The sequence below is a fragment of the Macaca fascicularis genome, chromosome 11 (genome assembly GCF_037993035.2).
Source record: "Macaca fascicularis isolate 582-1 chromosome 11, T2T-MFA8v1.1".
Lineage (NCBI taxonomy): Eukaryota > Metazoa > Chordata > Mammalia > Primates > Cercopithecidae > Macaca > Macaca fascicularis.
Window position 1 is genome coordinate 11,028,800 of NC_088385.1, and position 21,862 is coordinate 11,050,661.

Below are 21,862 nucleotides of genomic sequence, written 5' to 3' on the forward strand. Positions count from 1 at the left end.
AGTGGGAGAGTTAACAGACCTGGGGTAAGAATGTAAGTGTTTACTCATGTCAGCCCTAAATAAATACCGAACATTTTTGGTACTCATTTGTTAAAAGAGATAAAAAATAATTCTTTTGCCAAATTAGTGGCCATATTTTCTGTACCTGAGGGTGGGGTAATTTGCTTTAACAAGTATACCACATTTAAATCAGCAGCTACACTTGGAATTATTGTTTGGTTGAGCTTGCAATAATCAATTGTCATCATCCAGAATCCATATAGTTTTTGTCAGAGCTGCACTGGTGAATAAAATAGAGATAAATGGATACCAGCATCCTTGCATCTTTGAGGTATTTATGGGTGGCAATAACCTTTGTCATTCACTCTATCATGCAAAATTATTTTGGGTTTACTATCGTGTCCAGTGGAGGGGAGGAGAGCAGTTTCAGGAGCCTTGATCTCACTACAGTACATACCAACCTGGCCAAGGAATCAGTGTGAACTTTGTACCAATTCTTAAGTATGTGATGTCCAATTATGTATTCAAAGACCAAAGAATGTCTACTGGGTGAGTCCTTGGGCCTGCTGTGAACCAGACATAAACAAGTACTCTATTACTGGGACTCCATAAGCTTCTACTCTGACAGGAGAGTCATGATCCTTTCCTGGGAATCAATGTCAACTTACACCCGCATTCTGCAACCCTAGAAATGTATGTCCTGGATTTTTTCCCAGTTATTCAAATAAAAGGGCATGAATCCTGTTGTGAACTGATTTGTGCTCCCATCCAAACACATATGCTGAAGACCTAACCCCCAGTGGGACTATATTTTAAGAGAGTGTCTTTAGGAGGAACCTAAGGTTAAATAAGTTCATAAGGGTAAGGCCTTAATCTCGTAAGACTGGTATGCATATAAAAAGAGGGAAAGATACCGTCCCTGCACATACACAGAGAAAATGGCATGTGAGGACACAGTGAGAAGGCAGTAGCCAGATCCAGGAAGAGAGACCTTATGGAACATTAAGCTGGCTAGCACCTTGATCTTAGGTTTTGAGCCTCCAGAATGATGAAAAATAAATTTCTGTTGTTTAAGCCACCCAGCCTATGTTACTTCGTTATGGCAGCTTGAGAATACTAATATAAGTCGCACTGGGTATGGACTGGAGAAATATTTACCATTTACTCTAGTCTTGGTGTTGAAGAAGGCTTCCTTTTAAGGATGAGTTCTCCCATTAATGGGTCCTCTGTCAGAAAACTGGCTTGGGCCAAACTAGATTGGGGTAATAGTTTATACCTTTTGAGTACATGGTTGCCCTTAGCCTACTAGTAATCCACCCTTGATTTCTTTCCTATTGTACATGTCCAGCAAAGTCAGTGGCATACAACTGACTGTTAAATTTTCAAAGGTTCTCAAACCAATTGTTAAACATAGTTAATTGTAAAAATTGTTATCTAAACTTCAAATTAATAAGATTAAATTAATAAAACAATATTAAAGCAAAGGTATTCGTTGGTGCAAAAAAGTAACTTTTGCACCAACTATAAGGTGCATGAATGCTTTGGTCAAGTAGGCTGAGGCAGACATCCAGGCCATAGTGACTTAGCACGTTTGGAGCGCAGGCATATAACTCCACTTGTTATTTATCCTAGTTGTATAAGATCATACTTGGCTCAAATCCACTATTGTTTGGAAAAGGTATAACTGCCCTGCTGATGCTGTACAGGTGCTCTTGGGCTTGCCTTGGCTCAGCATGGCATGGCATGGCTTACACTGGTACCCAGAAAGAGAGTAGCACTACTGACCCTTGTAAGGGAGAGCCAGTCGCCTTGAAGGCAGGCAGAGGGGAACCAGGAACAAGCTTGTGCCCAGAGGGAAAGAGTTAAGCTGCTGATCCTGACAGAGCTGGCCTTGCAGGCCAGGGCATGCTGCTGCAAGCGCGGCGGTGGCAGGAGTCACAGAGCCAGAGCAGATCGCAGAGATAAAGGCAGACAGTGTGAGAGCGTCACTGATGGTAAATAAAACTACATTTCACCTGCCTAGGGCCCCCAAGTGTTCTTTCAGCTATCGTCCATCCACCCACTCCCCTCAGACCTCAGCAGGGGCTGGAACCTAACCCGGGTCATGACATTTGGAGTAGTTGTGGCCTTAATGCCAATCTAATAAAATAAATACTTAGAACTCATCAATTCGTGATGGTTTTTACAACATTTTGCTATTATCGATGCATGAAATTATTAACATCTGTTACACCTATATAGTGAAAATAATATGTAATGCTGTATTACTGCATATTTATTTCCAACTCTGTGTGTTCAGTGATGTCACCTGGGTACCTTGAAATCAGCAATGTTGAGAATAATTACATCACGGAAATCGGCTGGTGTTACAAACCAGAGCTTGTCGTATGTGAGTCTTTCTCTGTTCCACCAGTTGTTAAAGGAAAGCACAGAAGTGGAAGCACCCTTTTTGGCTCCCTGTATTACTTCTGCGAACATTGAGCTCTATCTGACACTGCTATAGCTGTATATGTCAGTAATCCCGGCTGTTATTGCAATCCAACCCTCATTACCATAATTGGTCCCTCCTTGTTTCAGAGTGGCGCTCTGACACTTGGCATTTCCTACATTAAACTCTGTGCCAATACTCTCTCTGAATTCAGTCCTGTGGGAACATCTCCTACTGTGATCTTTGGCATGCGGAGAAGAGCTATGCCAAGCTTCTCAGCGATGTTTATGTAGGACTTAAGTTCTTCCACCAGTGCTTTCCTTATTGCTTTGGGAAATAAGGTGCCCATTATACCATCCCATAGAACATAGTCAATTGGTGGATTTCCTGTCCTTATTTCTAGTTTACCCACTATAGCACGCCCACTTCTCTAAGCATTTTTATCTTTTCTTCAGCTACCTGCCATGGAAATTCTGGAATGTTACTCTACTTAGTATGAGCCATTGCTTTCTCCAGTCTTCTGGGAGTTATTTCAGCAGTGTGTCAGTGCTGTTCACAGCATTTTTCCAAGTTATTAAATTCTATGTTGCAACTGAATGCCCCAATGCTGATAAAATCTCCCTTATCCAGTTTTATGTTTCTGTCATGATCTAGCGCCCTCAGAATCCAATCCCACTGTGTACACTCCAAGCTGTTGTTATTATATATTGGTTAAGTCCAAATTCATTCTGAGTATAGCCTTTTCTCTCCCTTATAAGCTTAGCACATAACCTTAGTTATTGGTCTTATGACCAATAACTTCTTAGAAAGGAAAGTAAGGGAGGGTTGTAAGGAGGGTGTTAAGGACTGAATATTTTCTTTAAGTAAGGAAAAAGGTATGACCTCAATAAGGGAGAATATGTAACTTTGTTAGGATTAGAGAGTCCAACATTTAGAAGCTTCTAGATTTTTAAAATTTTTGAGAAAAAAATTGTGAAAAATCACTATATAAAAGATGGAAAGTATTTTTAATACTTAAATACTTTCATAAATGATGAAAGTATTAACATACTTAGAAAATACTTCAAATACTTAAATAATATAGAAAATGGGATTTTTCTATATTATTTTGCAACCCATTTTACTTATTTATATACACATTTTTATGTGTATGTTTCTCTCTCTACACATATATTTACATATATATAATATCTTAAAAGTCATCATAAGGAAACAAATAAATCCATAAAAATGGGAAAAATATTTAAATAGGTCATTGAAAAAAGATATATGAGTTGCCAATCCGCACATGAATAAATGCTCAATATATCATCAGAGATGTACAAATTAAAATCACATTTAGATTCTACTACACACCTACTAGAATGGTTAAATTGAAAAACATTGGGCATATCTAATGTGGCTATTGATGTACAGCAAATAGAATCATCCAATAGTAATGTTGGGAATGGCACAACTTTTTGGAAAAATATACATTTATAAAATAAAACATACATTTTCTATCTAACCTAGCAGTTTCACCTCCAGGTATTTCTTCAAAAGATTAAAAAACGTGTCAATAGAAAAACTTTTGCATAAATGTTTATTTTGACCTTACTTATGATATCCAAGAAGTGGAAAAAGCTCAAGGTAGTAATGGATACATTTTATTATAAAATGGATAAAAAATATTTTATGTTGATACAATGAAATAGTACTCAGTAATAAAAAGAAATGAACTGATGATCTATGCAACATGGATAAAACTCAAAAACATGCTCAGTGAAAGACATCAGACTTACAAGAATTACCGACTGTGTCATTCTGTTTACAGGAATTTCTAAAACCAGCAAAGCTCATGTTTATTGATAGTAAGTTGACTGCTGCCTGGTTTCAGGGGTGAGGATGAACCGCAAAGCAATGGCAGGGAACGTTTTGCTGTGTTGAAAATGTTTTCTATCTTAACTGTTATATCTTTACTGTTTTCCTTTGGAACAAAACTAAATTTCACTCAACCATAATTGAGTAATCTCTATATTTTTCTAACCATTTCTAATAGTTCTTTGGATACAATCTTTTGTTAACAACAAAGGTGGAATATATTCATTTCCTCATGAATTTTCTGTCTTTTTTTCTGTCCAAAAATGAGAAGAGCAATTTTGTTATCTGTCCTTTCCTTCTGCCCAGAAATGATTAAACCTGTATTTCTTATTCTCTTCATATTTTCTTTCTTTTAATTCCTTTGTACTACGGTTTCTTCTCTATTCTCATTTGCTTTTTCTCTTAAAGTTTCTCTCTCAGAACAAATGCAGTGTTAATCCCGAAGCCACTTGTGGGACACTGGCTTCTTCTCCTCAGTTTCCACCCTAATATATTTGTTGAGGGGTAATTCAAAATCACTGGGAAACTGATTAGAGCAGATTTGAAAATAAAACTGTGGCTTGGTAACTTAGCAAAAGCATAATGGCAATGGCGTCATCTTACATGCTGATGATAACATTCTGGGCCCTTAGTTACTTTCGTTTTCTGTTTTCCCTCTGTGTGTGTGTGTGTGTGCTCACACCCATAAGTGTGACTGTGCACACATTTGTCTTTGAGAGAGACATAATAGTTTTTGTTTTTCTTTCAGTAGCCAAAGTTTAAACCATTGCTTTTTCTTTGATTCTATCGCTTTTAAGGTGATCTTTCTTAACACAGAATAATAAAGCAGTAATGTCCTAAAGAATGCTGTTTAATTAATTAGTATCAGCCTCTCCTACAGCTCTGGAAGGATACCAGTTCTGTACCACTCCTGGATGAATCAGCCACTTGAGCAATTTTGTGTTCTGTAGTTCAGATGAGAATCCCCGTTGAGAACGTAAGAAAATATGTGTTTATTCTTCAGCTTTAAATTTTTATTTCGCAACTTCCTTCCTCCTTGGCAACCTTTTTTTTTTTTTTTTTTTTTTTTCCGAGAAGAAAATTGTAATAAAACAACAGTATGACTAATAGATAGTCCCTTGGTCACTTCCAGTTTGCAAAATGCTATTTAGACTTTGAGTTACTCTTCAAAAGTGATATACCTCTAGTTTGGAGCTGTGTTGTAAAGACAAGAGCAACATTTTCATATTAAAGTTAAATAAAGTTATAACTTTGAAGAGAGGTTCCGGAAGACATGACAGAAAGCTGCTAGCAGAAAATCAAAAAACTGATTAAAAGAAGCAAGGTAAGAACATTTCTGTTTGTTTAGATTGACCGTTATTTATTGAAATTGTGATGCATAACGTTAAAGCCTTTGAGAAAAGAAATATATTTTGTGGTTTCTTTTGTGAAGCTAGAAAATTCCTTGTTATAACAACAAGATTGAGATTTGTATGTGACTGTTTTGTCCTAACAAATTCAGACTTACTTCACATTATTTGAATTACCATGGAGAAGGTTTAACCATGACTTAAAACTGCTCAAGATTTAGTTTCACTTTTACTAAGTATTTTATAAAACAAATACTTAAGAAGATGTTAGCTATGATCCAGATACTCATACAGTTCTCAGAATGCATACATAATATGAAAAATTTAGCTAATATTTCTAATATTTTTAAAGATTGCTCTATTGGATGGTGTAAAGATACTCTGGGCTTTAGGAGTACTTAACGGAAAGAATATATCCCTTTCCTACTCTTACTAAGGAATTGCTAGTATTCCGATATCCATGGAGACGTCTTTACCAACCCTAAGAAGGATAAAAGAGAAAATATTCTTAAAAATACACTATGAAACAACGTGGTAGCACTGGATTTATTAAATAGCAAGTTCAGAATATGTAAGATCCAAACTACATCGCTGGGATTTCAACAGGGTTTATTTATGTCAAAATATGTGAAAGAGAAGAGGCTGAAACTAAATGCATTCAATACAACAATCTATGATTCAGGGATTTAGGGACTGTGATGAGCTTTAAGCATTTCTCATTTAACTAAATGTCAACCTACCAGTGCATGCTACCGTCAAAAAAATTATTGCTGTGGTACAATAGAATGCATACTTTATCCTTCTTCCCTTATTTTAACCAGTTTTATAATTCTACCTAAAGTTAGATAAAAGAAGTTTAGGGGGAATTAGATCAATATTTGATGGTAGCATACAATATCATCTTAATCAAAAGTTTTAAGAATGCCTTCCAGCCACTAGTAAAACCAGTGTTATTTTCGGTTGTATAGATTTATACATTTGTATATAAATACATTATATAATACAATAATATATATCATATTACATATGAATATATTTTAAAAGTTACTGAATAATATATTCAGTATAAGATTATATATATTATATATACATATATATCTGAAATTATGAACATCGTTTTAATAGCAGTAATTTAGGGCAGTGTGATATAATTCTGTTAGTTTTTATATACATTTTAATAAATATTTTATTTGCTCCGCTTATCAATATTTTTTGTTTTTTTTCTATAGCTATCAGCTAAGAAAAATAATATTCTGTTTGATTTTAAATGCACTGGTCACTCTGCATCTTTCTTATCTTTCCTTAGAGAGCAGAATCAAACACAAAATGGTTGAGTCAGTAGAACTTTTCTATGGGGAAAACAATTGCAGTCCTTAGCTGTTTAGATTACAAATTTGAATAGATTATAAATTTAGATTATAAATTTGATTATAAATTTTAGTTACACTGTTAATTAAATCCATTGTTCTTGAATCGTCTGGGGAAGTGTTCTTTGATGCATAGCCTCATCAAACGTTAAGAAGGCTCAGCAACTTTGAAATTCAGTTTCAATATCAGCTTCATCGTGGGAGATCACAATTTTTTAATTTTTTGAAAGGCAGCTATGCTAACCACATTCTACCAATGCCACTATTTTTTTTTTTTTGATAACTCTTGTAAATAATTACAGCCTCCTAAGTAAGTATTGAGAATTCAGTAACAATGAAAAGATTCTGGGAAATAAAAAGTGAAAACAACTTACAGTGAGTGTAAAAAGCTAGATTTCAGGGCTCAGGAAATAGATTAAGTAGAGAATGAACACATAGTAGATTTAAATTTGTACCTACATATTCAGAAGTGCAATAAATGTTGAATTCATTAGTTATTTAAATAAAATTAAATGTTACTTCAAGTCTCTATCCCACTGAATGGACAGGACGGGTTACTTACTTTCTGTCATTTGGTGGTATTGAGAGTGAGAGATTTCTTCCAAGGTTATATGAAGTTTCCCAGGTTTTATAAGACATCGAAGTGTTATAACGGTCTCCATTCATCAGTCTCCACTGATTACGTCTGAGAAGACCACGTTCCAATATAAATTATCTCTTCGTGCCTAGTTCTACTATTTTGTGCTGCACTCATAACAAAAGCCACACTGGTTTGTTTTGTTTTGTTTTGTTTTGTTTTTGCCACATTTAAAGTACAATCATCTTTTTTGAAGCTGGGGTCATCTGTACATAAGATCTACCATCTCTGTATACACCACCAAGTCCTTATACTCTAATACCTTGCCAACTTTGCAATTGAAAGGCCTCCTATTTTCCCCGCATCTGCAAATTGTCATTTCTCATATTGTCAGGATGTGCATTGCCCTTCTACTTACCTGTTAGCTCGGAGTTATTTCCTCTGTTTTAAATCCCTTCGCAATTCTCAGAAACATTACTTCAATAAGCTAGATTTTTTTAAATTGAAAAGGCCGTTGATTTAAGTAGCTTAGGGTTTTCTTTTCAATAGTCATTATGAAAGAAAGAATATCAAAATGGTCTGACTACCTCCTTCAAATAACGGATATGAAACTGACTCAAAAAATACTTCTACTTGCTGCAAATGTAAATAAACTTTACACTCTTAACACACACAAAATTATTAAAATATTTTAAAATAGTACAACTATAACACAAGAAAAAAATAGCAAAAGTTACCTTTTATTTACTTCCTGTTGTAACTATATTTTCTAAAAACACAACACACATATGCTCTTTAATTAAAAAAAAAATAGAAGTGATACTAGTTAATGGATGAAGAGATATAGGATCAAATGGGGTAAGAAAATACAATTACATGGCACAAAAGTTTGATCAAGATTTTGAAATCATGATATCTCTAACTCTATCTTTTTACATTATGCCAATTCACGGGGAGAAAAACGGAATGACATACTGACATATTTACTTGATTCATGGCATGGAAAAGGGAGAAAGAACTTCCTGTCTTTTTGATACCTGAGGTTTAAAGAAAATTAATAAATAATTCCCGATATTAATAAGGTTATATATGAAAGATAAGAAACCTCATCAGAAAGAGCTTGGACTGACGTTCTGAACTGAGGTATGTACAATCCCAAAAAGGATGACCATCAGCCTGACATGACTATACGGTCATATATATATACACACACACATATATACACACATATAAATTATATAAATTTATATGTATATATAATATATACGATCTTATATATATAAATCATATATATACATATATATACACACATCTAAATTACTGCTATTAAAATGATGTTCATAAATTCAGATATATATGTATGTATAATATACATATGCTGTAATCTCAGCACTTTGGGAGGCTGAGGCAGGCGGATCACGAGGGCAGGAGATCGAGACCATCCTGGCTAACACAGTGAAACCCCATCTCTACCAAAAATATAAAAAATTTGGTGGGCGCCTGTAATCCCAGCTACTCGGGAGGCTGAGGCAGGAGAATGACGTGAACCCGCGGGGCGGAGCTTGCAGTGAGCCGAGATCGCGCCCCTGCACTCCAGCCTGGGCGACAGAGCGAGACTCCATCTCAAGAAAAAAAAAAAGAGATAACAACTTACATTACAAGGAAAAGAACAGCAACAAAGGACAAAAACACTTTTACTCCACCCTCACACATTTTTAATTTAGTTGTCCCAATTTACATATTTTTTTGCCTACCTCTTAACTGGTTTCTGTAGCTGTCATTGTTTTTGATAGATTTGTCTTCTGGTCTTCATACTAGAGATGTGAGAAGATTGTGTACCACAATTACAGTATTAGAGTATTCTGGGTTTGTCCATACATTTAATTTTATCAACTGTTTTCTATTCATGTGTTTTTTTACCTTTAGGCTGAAGAACTCCCTTTAACATTTCTTAATAGACATGTCTGGTGGTGGTGAATTGTCTCAGTATTTTGTTTGTCTGGGAAACACTGTCTCTTCTTCATATTTGAAGGTTAGCTTTGCAGGATACAGCATTCTTAGATGGCAGAGGTTTTTGTTTTGTTTTGTTTTCTGTTTGTTTGTTTTTTAGCACTTAAAAAATGTCATCTCTGTTCCTCCTGGCCTGTGTGGTTTCCACTGGGACGTCTATTGTCAGATAAATTGGAGCTCCTTTAAATGTTATTTGCTTGTCTTCTGTTGCTGATTTTAGGATCCTCTCTTTTTCCTTGACCTTTGAGAGTTTGATTATTCTATGCCTAGAGATAGTCTTGTTAGAGTCGGAATCTGTTTAGTGTTCTCTGACCTTTATCTACCTGAATCTTTATCTCTTTCTCAAGCTTTGTAATGCTTTCTGCTATTATTTCTTTGAATAGGCTTTATACCCTTTGCTCTAGCTTAACTCTCTCTTGAACACCAACAATTCTTAGATGTGGTCTTTTGCATAATTTTCTATAACATGTAGGCATTCTTCATTCAGTTTTAATCATTTTTATTCTTTTTTTCTCCTTTCCTTTTGTATTTTCGAAAGCCCATCTTCATGCTCACTGATTATTTCTTCTTCTTGATCCATTCTCTTTTGAGAGCCTCTAGTAAAATTTTCAGTTCAGCAAATGTATGTTTCAGTTTCAATATCACTTTTTGATCTTCAAAAATTATTTCAATCCCTTTGTTAAATTTCTCTGATAAATCTGTGAATTGTTTTTTGTGTTATTTTAGAGACCAGTGAGTTTTCTTAAAATTACTATTTTCAATGCTTGGTACAAGTGCTCTCATATTGCCATTTCATTAAGGTCTGTCTCTGGTTCCAACTTTGTCCATTTGGGGATATCACAGTTCCCTGTTTGCTCTTGCTTCTTATGGATATTCATCTATGTCTTTGTGTTGAATGATTCCATATGACTTGTTGTGGTTTATATTGAGTATGTTTGCTTAAATATTCTTTGTAATTTGCCTGTTGATTTTTTTGGAGAGGGGCTAGGTTTCTGCCTCCTTGTTAAGACTACATAGTGCCTTAACCCAGGTTTGCCTTGGTTCTAGTAAACAATTAGAGTGCCACCCATACCAAATGGGGGAGCTTCCAAAGGGGATATCCCAGTAGTGTGGGAAAACTGACTAGGAGTTCCAGCCCAAGGGACCTATGCAACGAATCTCCTATAGCATGATGCTGCTTGACGACCACTCTAAGTTGGCATCTCCTTTGGTCAAGTAACAGAGCAGAGTTTCTGGTACTGGGGATGGTAGTCCTGCCTCCCCACTTTGTCTCTGCCTGTCCTCGTTCAGGCAGCCCTGATGCTTCCCAAATGTTAAGTCAGGGGCAAGTTTCCTGCCAGGGAATTCAAGCTGATGGGGAAGCTGGTTATCCATCTTGATCTCACTCTTTCCAGTATAGAAATGATGTTTCCATGCCCTTGGGTACCAGGAAGATTGCCGGGAGAGGCCTCATGGATGTAGAACTCTAATTCTATTATTGGTATGGAGTTTTTTGTTGATTTTTCACTTTTCTGTGGCTGCAGGAATTGTCTCCTCACATTTGAGTTCTGGGGCATTGCTGGTGATAATCACAGCACTAATGTTTTGTTGTTGTTTTCTGTGGGGGACATTAAAGCCAACTTACTTTTATGCCATCATTTTGGAGCCAGAAGTCTCCTAAATGTCTTTATTTTTATTTTTCAGGTATGATGACCAAACATAAAAAGTGTTTTATAGTTGGTGCTGCTTTAATAATAATAACTAATATTATTGCTGTATATGTAGGTAAGTTACATCCTTTATTTTATTTTTCATGACTTTCTATGTATGATCCTATTCTTTTCTGTCTCAGTCATGATCTTTTCTCAGTATCTCATTATCTTCCCATTATACATGATAACATTTATTTGGTACAAATGAATAAATTTTATTAATTACATGACCTATGTAAGGCATCAGAGATACCAAAATTATTGTAGTAAAATTATTCACCCTGATAATCTCACTTCTATTCAACACTTTCTTGCCTATGTTAATCACTATGTTGACTTCTATTGTTATAGGTTAGTTTCGTCTATTAAAAAATTTTATACAAATACAATCAAATGTAAATACATATAAAATACAATATGCAATTTGCATGTATCATAAATACAATCATGCAATTTGTATGTATCTTTGTATCTTTTTCCTTTTATTCAACATTATGCTTGTGTGATTTTTCAATGTCATAATAGGTAGCAGAAGTTCATTAACTCACTATTATAGAAAAAAGTTGAATTTTTTTTATGAAAAGACCAAGATAGTAAATATTTTATGCTTTTTTGGCCATACGGTCTCTGCTGCAGCTATTTAATTCTTCATAGAAACACAACCATAGAAAATGCATAGACATTGACCATGACTGTGTGTCAATAAAATTGAACATGGAAATGTAAATATTATAAAATTTCATATGTCACAAAATAGTGTTCCTTTTTAATTATTTTGATTACTTTCTTTCTTTTTAAAATGTAAAAGTTATTTCTACCTGGTGGTTGTACAAAAACAGAAGGCATGCTGAGTTGGTCTCAGGCTGTATGAGCAGATGTTTAGTGTAGTGCATTCACTGCTATGTATCACTTTTGATGAACATTTGGATTGTGTTACATTTTGACTATTGCAAACTGGGTGGTTTTGAACAACTGTATAATTTTATATTTTTTGTCTTTTAATGAATACTGGAAATAACTTGAGATATACTTATAAGAATTATTAAGCACAGAATATGCATAGATTAACTTAAGTATATTTTACCAAAAATAGTAGATAATCTCAGCAGAAGTTGCCAATTGCTCCATGCCATGTCAATGCTTTATTGTTGGTTTTATCAATTTTTGCCATTCCAATGAGTGCATGTTGTTACTCAATTTTGGCTTTGACGTCTTTCTGATGATCAATACTGTTCAGTACCTTCATAACTGCTGTTTATTTAGGTGTAATATTTTGTGACTGGAATGTTTCAATACTTTCCCTATATTGTAGTGAGTTAGCTGTCTTTTTCTTCTTGGTTCATAAGAGTTGTTCAATATTCTAGATGAGACTCTATAGGTATTGCAAATATCTTCTTTAACTATGAAGCTGAAGTTTACCCGCTGTATCATGTCTTTCAATCAACAGAGCTTCTGAATTTTAAAGTAGTGTAATTATGTTTTTCCCTATTGTCACTACATTTTTCATCCTATGAAATTCACTTTACTTCAAAGACATAAAAATATTTTTGTAGGGTTTCTATTTTCCTTTCACTTTCCAAAACATAATCCTCTTGAAATTTATTTTTATAAATATTAGAAGATAGATATTAGGATGCATTATTTCCCATTTAGTTAAACTTTCAACCTGAAACAGCTTATTAAAAAGACTATACTTTCCCTATTTAACTGCAATTGGTCTTTGTCATCAATCAGCTGTGTAGGTGAAGGTCATTTTTGCTAAAATTTTATTATATTAACTTACTCTATTTTATCTATCTTTGTGTCTGTATCATTCTGTCTTAACACTGTCAGTTTATAATAACTCTTGATGTTTGGTTGTTTAAATGTTTGAAAGTTTTATTTTTATTCTTCAAGTTTACCTGGAGCATTTTAGATCCTTTAAGCTGCCATATAAATTATCTATAATTTTGATTGAGATTGCATTAAACCATAGTCGGTTTTCATGGAGCCATTATCTTAATATTGAGCCATACATTTAAAATATTAATTTGGTGTTCCATAATTTCTGCCAGCAATTTTTATAGCTTTCATAATAGATTCCACACACATCCTTTTAATTTATTTTTTAAAGACTCGATGCTCTATAATGCAATTGTAAGTAACATAGAAGTATTTTCATTAACCTTATTTTCCTATTTAGTCTGTTGCTGGCCTATAAAAATTATTGCTATATATTTAATATATACCTATATAAGCCTCACATAGCAAATTTGCTATAGTTAACTATTCATTTTCATAAATTGTCTTCAGTTTCTTTTGTGGGTTCTATGTAAAAATTTACATTATCTGAAAATAATAATTGTTTTACCTATTCTGTTGGAAACCTTATGCCTTTTTTATTCATTGTATTCTCTTATTTTACTGGTTATAACTTCAAGTACAAGGTTGAGTGTAAGTAGTGACAGCTTACATGTTTGTCTCATTCTTAAATCAATAAAGAGGTTTTTAATATTTCCCAATTAAGTAGTAGCATTTGCAGATATTCTTAATTAGATTAAAGGTGTTGTATTTACTTCCCTTTAATTTAATTTAAAATGTCAAATGCTTTATCTTGATCTATTGAGATACTTTCTTTTCTCTGCTAATATGTAGAACTATACAGATTTTGTAATATTAAGATAATCTTCAATTTCTGTGATAGATTCAACTTGATCATAACCTATTAACCTTTTAACAGTCTTCAATTAAACTGAATAGTATTTTGTTTAAGATGTATGCACATACATCTTATGTCTTCATAAGAGATCGACCTATAATTTCTCTTTCTTTCAGTACTATTGTCAGGTATTGATGTGATTGTGATGGCTTCTAAAATTTGATTGGAAAGTATTCCCTCCTATCCTATTTTCTGAAAGAGTGTGTATAACGTTGCTGTTATGCCTTTCCTAAATGATTAGAAGTATTTCTAACTGAAGCCATCTGGACAGGGAGATTTCTTTTTGTGCAATTTTTTAAAATTAAAGATGCAATTTTTAACTAGATATAGTATTATTTAGAAGTACTGCTTTTATCTTGTCAGTTGTGTTAAATTGTGTTCTTCTAGAAATTTCTCTACTTTTTCATTCTTTGTGTTGCTAATTTGTGTTTTTATCTCTCACTTTTACATGTTTTAAAATCAGTTTTCCTAGTGGTCAACCTTGTTTTAGAGTATTCAACAAAAGTCATCTTATGACTTTAAACTTTTCTTCTATTTGGCATTAATTTTTTATTCAATTGATTTCTGTTCTTTTTGTTTTTTAAATTGTGTCTTTCTACTTTGGTTTTAATTTATTAGTATTATTAACTTTGTAAGGTAAGATAATTACCTTTTCAAAAAGTCTTTCATCATTTCTAAAACATAATCTGAAGCCAATGAATTTTCCTGTAAGCTTTAAGGGAGTTGCTGTGTCCCACAAGTTTAGTTGAATCCCAGAAGTTTGGATGCTACTGTGTTTTGAGATCATTGAAGATACACAGGATTTTGATGTAGAAGATTATGGTCGCAGCAAAATTTGTATATCTAACATATAACAGGTTGAAAAAATTTCATGTCTTGTCATGTTAGGTCAAATGACAGTAGTTTAGGATTTATTAGGACATTTATATTCCTTTCAACTTCAACTTCAGTGATATATCTTCCTGGAGGCACCAGAATTATTCTACATGTAAAGGTCATCCTTACCATTTCTGGGTAAATGAAATATAATGAAATCATAGCATGATCTAAGGGTAACGCAAACACTAATTTATATTAGTATATGAGAGAGATATATACACATATGTGTATATGTATATATATACCCTTATATGTACACATACCTATATACATATATATACACACGGTGTATGTATATAAAATTTTATCTTCTATAGACTCTTGGCACCAGATGACTATAGGTGATAATTTAATTATTTTGCCACTGTGCTCCACTGCCATCAGCATTCTATTTATAACTGGTAGTTGGATCGATGCCTTTAAAGTGAATTATGTTTAAAAAGTAACACCATATCTCATCCTCAAGGTTCTGTTTCCTTAGAATTATGTTTGGTACCAAAAACTGATTCAGTCTGGGTGTGTTCCAAAATACAAACACATATTATGAGAATAAGGCTTTACTATAGAAATTAGGGATAATGTGAATGTGGGAACATCTAGAAGTGATGCATGGCTGAAGGCTGGGGCTGTGCTACAAGCTGGATGAGAAATGGTCACTAAGAATATTGGCATAACACACTAACACATTTGGAGGAACGTCTAAGAAGCTAAGATATCTAGCTGCCAAGACTGCAACAGGGCAACACATGGAAAGACCTGTGAAGTTCCTATGCTCATGGTCTCCAGGAATTATACCTTCTGCTTTACTTTCACCTTCCAAATCCCCTGTGAGTTCCATTCATTGGATAACCCAGAGCTATACAGTGATGGTGATTCTTAGCTGACAACGAGCGGTCCAACTTATTTTGTATTTTGCTTTATTATTTTTGTTGCTTCTTTGTAGATTAAATCATGTATTTAGATTCATTGGTGACTAATACAAATTATTACTTGGATTACTCTTAGTTAATGCTTGGACTTCCTTTTATTTCATTTACCCAGAAATGGTGAGGGTAAGTTACACAAGTAGAATAATTCTGGTGGCTCCTGGAAGACCTGTATATCACTGAAGTTGAAGTTGAAAGAAATATAAATGCCCTGATAAATCTTAAACTACTGTCATTTGACCTGACATGACAAAGATATAAATTTTTTTCCAACCTATCATATAATAGATATACAAATTTCGTAGTGACCATAATCTTTTACATCAAAAACCTGTGTGCAGTGATCTCAAAACATATTTTCAGTAGCTTATTATTCTATATGGCCCGTAAGATATGTATTTGTCTCTTTTCCAGTTAAACTAACTCAAGATTCTCAGAGTTTTTGCCCATATGGTTGGATTGGTTTCCAAAACAAATGCTATTATTTTTCTAAAGAAGAAGGAGACTGGAATTCAAGTAAATACAACTGTTCCACTCAACATGCTGACCTAACTATAATTGACAACACAGAAGAAATGGTAAGTAATTTAATATACATTCTTTGTGAATTTTCTTGAGTCAGAACATTAGAAATATTCAAATACCATCATAGTCTTGAAGTCTTTTCACTCATGCCTATCTATGCAGAATATTGAAGGTGTTCAGAATATGCCATGTGACACAAAGGTGAAATACCTAGTGATGCTTTCTTTGAAGAATGTAAGACTAACATCAAGTAGTAGACTTAATATCTATCTTTATATTTTAAAGAGTGTACACAGAAGAGCTTGATAATGTTTGAAAACGTTTTAAGAGCCAGTACTCCCCCAAGAAAGGAGAATTGTCAGAGAAAGGAGGGGATTCTCCATTCTACCTCCTGAGAGAAACTTTCCTCTGACTTCTCCATTTTGTTTTGCTGTCTGTCTCTGAGGTCCCATGGCAGCTCCCATTAGAACACTCTCTACCAGTAATGCAATAGAGAGGAAAATCAAAATTTCTGCCTAGACCAGAGTATAAGTTTTCAGTGAGCAGATGCCATGTCTTCTCTGAAATTTTATCCTTAGCATTATTGTGCAAAGCAGGTACAAATGAAAAGTCTAACGGATCCTTGTTGAATAAATTTTGATTTACATGACAAAATCTCTATGAGTAAAGAGGCTCTCCAAGAACTTTAACAAGGGATTGAAAAACGGCACCTCTGCATTCGTGAAATTTGTTCTTTCCCCTAGTCATTTATATTGTAAACATACATGTTTACTTACCTTTGTTTGGTCTCTTTAAGAATGAAAAGAAAATATAAGAGGTAATATGACTTGATTAAAAATATTTTTTGCAAATAATATGCTATTGAGAAGTGTTTCAATGAAAAGCAGAATAGCGCAACAGTCGACATTGTTAAAAGACAATTGTGGTGAACCCTCTGTGGTGAAGAAAGTTTATTTATGCAATCTGCCTGAAGATTGGTTCAAATTTAAATGCATGTGAATCAGGCAGAGCCAATTTATAGGTCAGTGAAAGGAAACAAAACTATTTTGCAAGAAACAAAAGGTAATAAAATGTTGAAAGCTAGATGAATTAGGAGTAGATATTGCAAATCAAGAATTAAGGTGCAAGCTTAACATCATAGGAAGGGCTTCTGTAGTCAATAATGTCACTGCTGAATTTTGCAGGAGTATTGAGAAATACTCTGACTGTTCCTTACAGTTCCTCTTGGTGGAAAGAAAGCTAAACTAGCAGTGAGATGGAAAAATAATGAGTGTTAATAAAATGAAAGATGAAGAAATGTAAAGACAATCAATATTAAAGTAAATATATCCACTGTAGGAATATTGTCTGCAAAGATTGACTAAATAGTGAGGATCATGGAATGTGAAGACCAGAAGTATATAAAAATAATTAGTTTTGAACTTAAGAGAAATCTTCAAATCTATCAAGGAAGAATGCTTGTACTGTCTGGATGAAGAAAAAACACTGATCATAACATACCCTGATATATTTTGAAGATCATGGATGACCATATGTACTACATACACTGGCAAAATTTAAGTGACAGACAGAATGAAGTAAAGCTGTCTGTGGAGTGGAGAAGAAATTTGCATAAGAATTTTAATAGATGATTTAAAATAGTTTAATTTAAATGTGAACTTTAATTACAAAATAATATGAGATAAAGTTTGTCTTACAAAATATTTTTATATCTATTTCCACCTATTTAGAATTATTGCACTTCTAACAAGGCGCTAAAACGGGGCAAGCTTTTATTGAGCAAATAAATGTTAACATTTTTCATAGAGCAGGACTAGGAAACACATCTCCCAGTTCTCTGTCACCAAGACCAGTCAAGCTCTCGCCTGAAGCCTTTCCTGAAGTTCTTTCCTGAAGTTCTTTCCTGAGTCTAGACTATGAATTACCCTCTTCTCCTTGGCCATCTGCATTTATACGGAATATTCTACTCTTGCCTTAGAGCATATCCTTTGTCAAAGTTTCCCTTAAAAACTCATATGTTTTTTTTTCTGTAAGTTCCAATTCCACATTGTATTTATCACACTCATAACTTCTCCATATCTAGTAGAATATTTTCTAACATTATGTTTACGTTACTTTCCTGTAAATGAAGACTTTGAATGTAGGATGGCGTTTTTATTAATCTGTTTATTTGTAAAGCCAAAACTTAGCCCAACTAATTTTTTTTCTAGTTTACACAATGCTGTGAAGATAGTGTATTAAAATGTCAAAAGTTACAGGTGTAACTTTTGTAAAGTTAGGGTAGATAGGATTTGACCATAGCGTTGTGATCTGGCCTAACTCCTTTATATTTATCTTAAATTGAAAAGTAGAGTGATGCAGTGTGAAGCTTATAGTTTCCAAGCTGTTTAGTAGCAGAGTAGCCTCCAGGCCTTTAATATAACTCTATGATTAAAGAAAAAGGTCGAGGGTTAAGCAAGGGCGAGGTAAGTTAAACAATGCATCAGCAGGAGAAATGTCAGGAGAAAAGCATTGTATTTATTTCTGAATTACGTATTTGGAAATTTAAATGTTTAGCAGAAAAATAAAATTTGATAATTAGGTTCTAAAGAAACTGGATATATGAGGATGTGTATGTGTGTGTATTTACGTGTGTAGTTTGGGGAGATAAATTGAAGTAAAACATAACACTAAAATGAAGCTACTACTGTTTACTGGGAAGTGGACAAATAGTATAATAAATATCTGGTAATTGGAAATGCCGTGCAAGAGCTCAATTTCAAACTTGGCTTTCTAGGAGCTTACAGTTTGAAAACTGTGAAGGAATAGATTTTCAAATTGAACATTTATCAATTTGGAATCATATCTAAAGAAAATGTATCTAACATACTTGTTTCACAAAGAAAACTGAAGGTCAGAGGAAAAATAAAGTACTTTTTAAAAACTCCATGGCTATTTTCTAGTGAAGCCAGGAGTTGAATAATTGTTGCCTTGCACTTCACAACCTACAGAACAAGAGGTACACAGTAGGTCGTCGTAAAAATTGGCATGTATGATTTTGAAATGAACTTTGTCTCTAAAGAATTTTCTTAGGCGATACAAATGCAGTTCTGATCACTGGATTGGTCTGAAGATGGCAAAAAATCGAACAGGACAATGGGTAGATGGAGCTATATTTACCAAATCGTGAGTTTATTTTTTTCCGGGATCACTTAAATTTAGATAGTGCAGCCTTCTCTAGGACTTATTCTTTAGCTAAAATTCTCCAGAGCCCAAGATTTTTGCACATGTTAGAAAGATGGAGGGGAGATTGAATATATATTGAGATTCATTCAAGGAGGCAACCATGAAGGATGGAAATTAAGATATAAGGGAACAGATCTCCTAGTTCGCTATTTTGGAAATAAAGACCTGAGATTCATACACACAACTCCCCCCACCCCAATTGAAACTTTCATCTGATAATAAACTATCTTGTCCAATTATATGACTCTTCTTTAAACTTTTTGTTGCCTATTTTCTGATGTCTTTTACAGTTCAATTTCAATTTGATGTTCATTTTAATCTGATTTTATTTGCAATTTCGCTATTATGCAATTTGTCATGGGCTTCATATCTTTAGCATTATAATTTGGAAAATGTGTGTACACATCCCAAATGGTGACTCTAAGTCACTTAGCCACTTGGTTTATGTTAGAGTTTCTCAATAGAAACACTACTGATATTTTGTACTGAATACTTCTCTGTCGTGGAAAGGGGGCACTTTTCTTTGTGCGTTGTAGGGCATTGGCAGCATCCCTGGATATACTGTCCACCCTGCTTGACTTCTGCCTCTGCTTGTGACAATAAAAAACATCTCCAAATATTGTCAAGTGTCCCTTGGTTTGGAACCAAAATCACCCCTAATTGAAAACCATCGGTTTATGTGAACTGGTAGCTCCACTGATTACATGTAACCAACCTAATGCCAGTTTAACATGTACAAATTCTTGGAAAAGAAACTCTTTTGATCCAAATTAGTATAGGTATTTCAACACTAGCAAGAGAGAACTGTGTGACAGCATACCTTTCAGCACTTTAGATAAGTAGAACTTTTGTTTAAAGGTGTGGGTGGGCAAGGAAGAAATCACATGACTCTATAATGGTTAACCCCTTTGTTGCAGGTTTGGCATGAGAGGGAGTGAAGGATGTGCCTACCTCAGTGATGATGGTGCAGCAACAGCTAGATGTTACACAGAAAGGAAATGGATTTGCAGGAAAAAAATACACTAAGTTAATGTCTCTGATAATGTGAAGAACAGAAAATAACATTATTAAGTGTAAACCAAAGCATTTTTTTAATTAAACAAAGGTGAAATTTTGTACCTGTCTGGTTAATTCATGCTTATGCGTCATGCTACACATAAAAGCCACTCCAAAGATTGGCAAAAAATGGTTACAGGTATTCTGCTGAGTTTCTTTCTTTCTTTCTCTTTCTTTCTTTCTTTTCTTTCTTTCTTTCTTTTCTTTCTTTCTCTTTCTTTCTTTCTTTCTTTCCTTCTTTTCTTTCCTTCCTTCCTTCCTTTCTCTCTTTCTTTCTTTTTCTTTCTTTCTTTCTTTCTTTTCTTTCTTTCTCTTTCTTTCTTTCCTTCTTTTCTTTCCTTCCTTCCTTCCTTTCTCTTTCTTTCTTTCTTTCTTTCTTTTTCTTTTTTTTTTTTTTAACTGTAAACCAGAAAACAATTGTAGGGATCAAGGATAGACATGGCACTCAGATAGGACTTTCATGACCCAATTTGGAAAACTTTGAGTACCAGAATAGGAGATTATAGCCTATTGAACAAAATGTGAAACTGGGAGTCCACAAAGATATAAATGGAAAGATGAAGTACCTCCTGACAGAGCAAGAATGGCACTGAACAATGTTACATGGATAATGGCTATTTTATTCAAGACTATTACAATAGGGAAAAGAGACTAGGACTCAGTCTGAACTCAAATCTGTCACAGCGGGGGGGGGCTTTAAGAGTGAAGGTGAGGAGGAGATCATACACCGTATGTGTTTGCTAATTGGCTTTACCCAAAAGAAAATTAAACTTTCTTTGATCTGTACAAGTTGATCAAACAAATGGGGTCATTCTTGTCATATGCAACTAAAACAGGGTAGACTATCCAGGGGAAAAAGGCACTCAGGGCACATAGCATTGCTTCAAAAATACAATTCTCTACAAACCTAGTTGCTAAAACTACCTGTTGTCACCTAAAACCAATTTTATCTAACAGCTATTAACACAACCTACTGTGACTGCAAGACTGGTTTTACCCACCACTGTCACACACCAGTCAGAACTTGCCAGCTCCTCAAAACTTTACTAGAGCCAATAAACTTTCTTTCAAACCAATACGTAACTTTTTTTTTTTTTTAATAACACCTCCAAACTTCGTTTTATTCTTTAGACAAACCAAAGTCCCCTGGTCCTCGCATTTAGGACAAATCGCAATTCTTACCTCTCTAATAAAATATTTTAAATGTAGAGATCTGTCCCTATATTTTATTTTGATTTTGACCTACTTAGTGTCAAGCTGGGTTCCAAAGC

At 34.1% G+C, this 21,862-nt stretch overlaps 1 protein-coding gene across 2 annotated transcripts; it reads left to right on the plus strand.

Annotated features, from left to right (window-relative positions):
- Positions 1-5,359: 5,359 nt before the first annotated feature.
- Positions 5,360-20,651, plus strand: CLEC2B (C-type lectin domain family 2 member B). Of its 2 annotated transcripts, XM_015430364.4 has the most exons (6): positions 5,360-5,612; positions 10,986-11,071; positions 11,275-11,355; positions 16,200-16,363; positions 19,372-19,475; positions 20,453-20,651. In XM_015430364.4, exons 3-6 carry the CDS (start codon positions 11,277-11,279, stop codon positions 20,559-20,561), a joined length of 456 nt encoding a protein of 151 aa, XP_015285850.2. In that variant the 5' UTR covers positions 5,360-5,612; positions 10,986-11,071; positions 11,275-11,276; the 3' UTR covers positions 20,562-20,651. The 2 variants fall into 2 exon arrangements, with proteins under 2 accessions (XP_015285850.2, XP_005570152.1); XM_005570095.5 differs by lacking the exon at positions 10,986-11,071.
- The last annotated feature ends 1,211 nt before the right edge of the window (positions 20,652-21,862 follow it).

Coding starts and splice junctions, on each gene's coding strand:
- CLEC2B (XM_015430364.4), top strand. CDS start 11,277: ATGATGACCAAACATAAAAAGTGTTTTATAGTTGGTGCTGCTTTAATA. Junction 11,356..16,199: donor TATTATTGCTGTATATGTAG/GTAAGTTACATC, acceptor TCTCTTTTCCAG/TTAAACTAACTCAAGATTCT. Junction 19,476..20,452: donor GGAGCTATATTTACCAAATC/GTGAGTTTATTT, acceptor CCTTTGTTGCAG/GTTTGGCATGAGAGGGAGTG.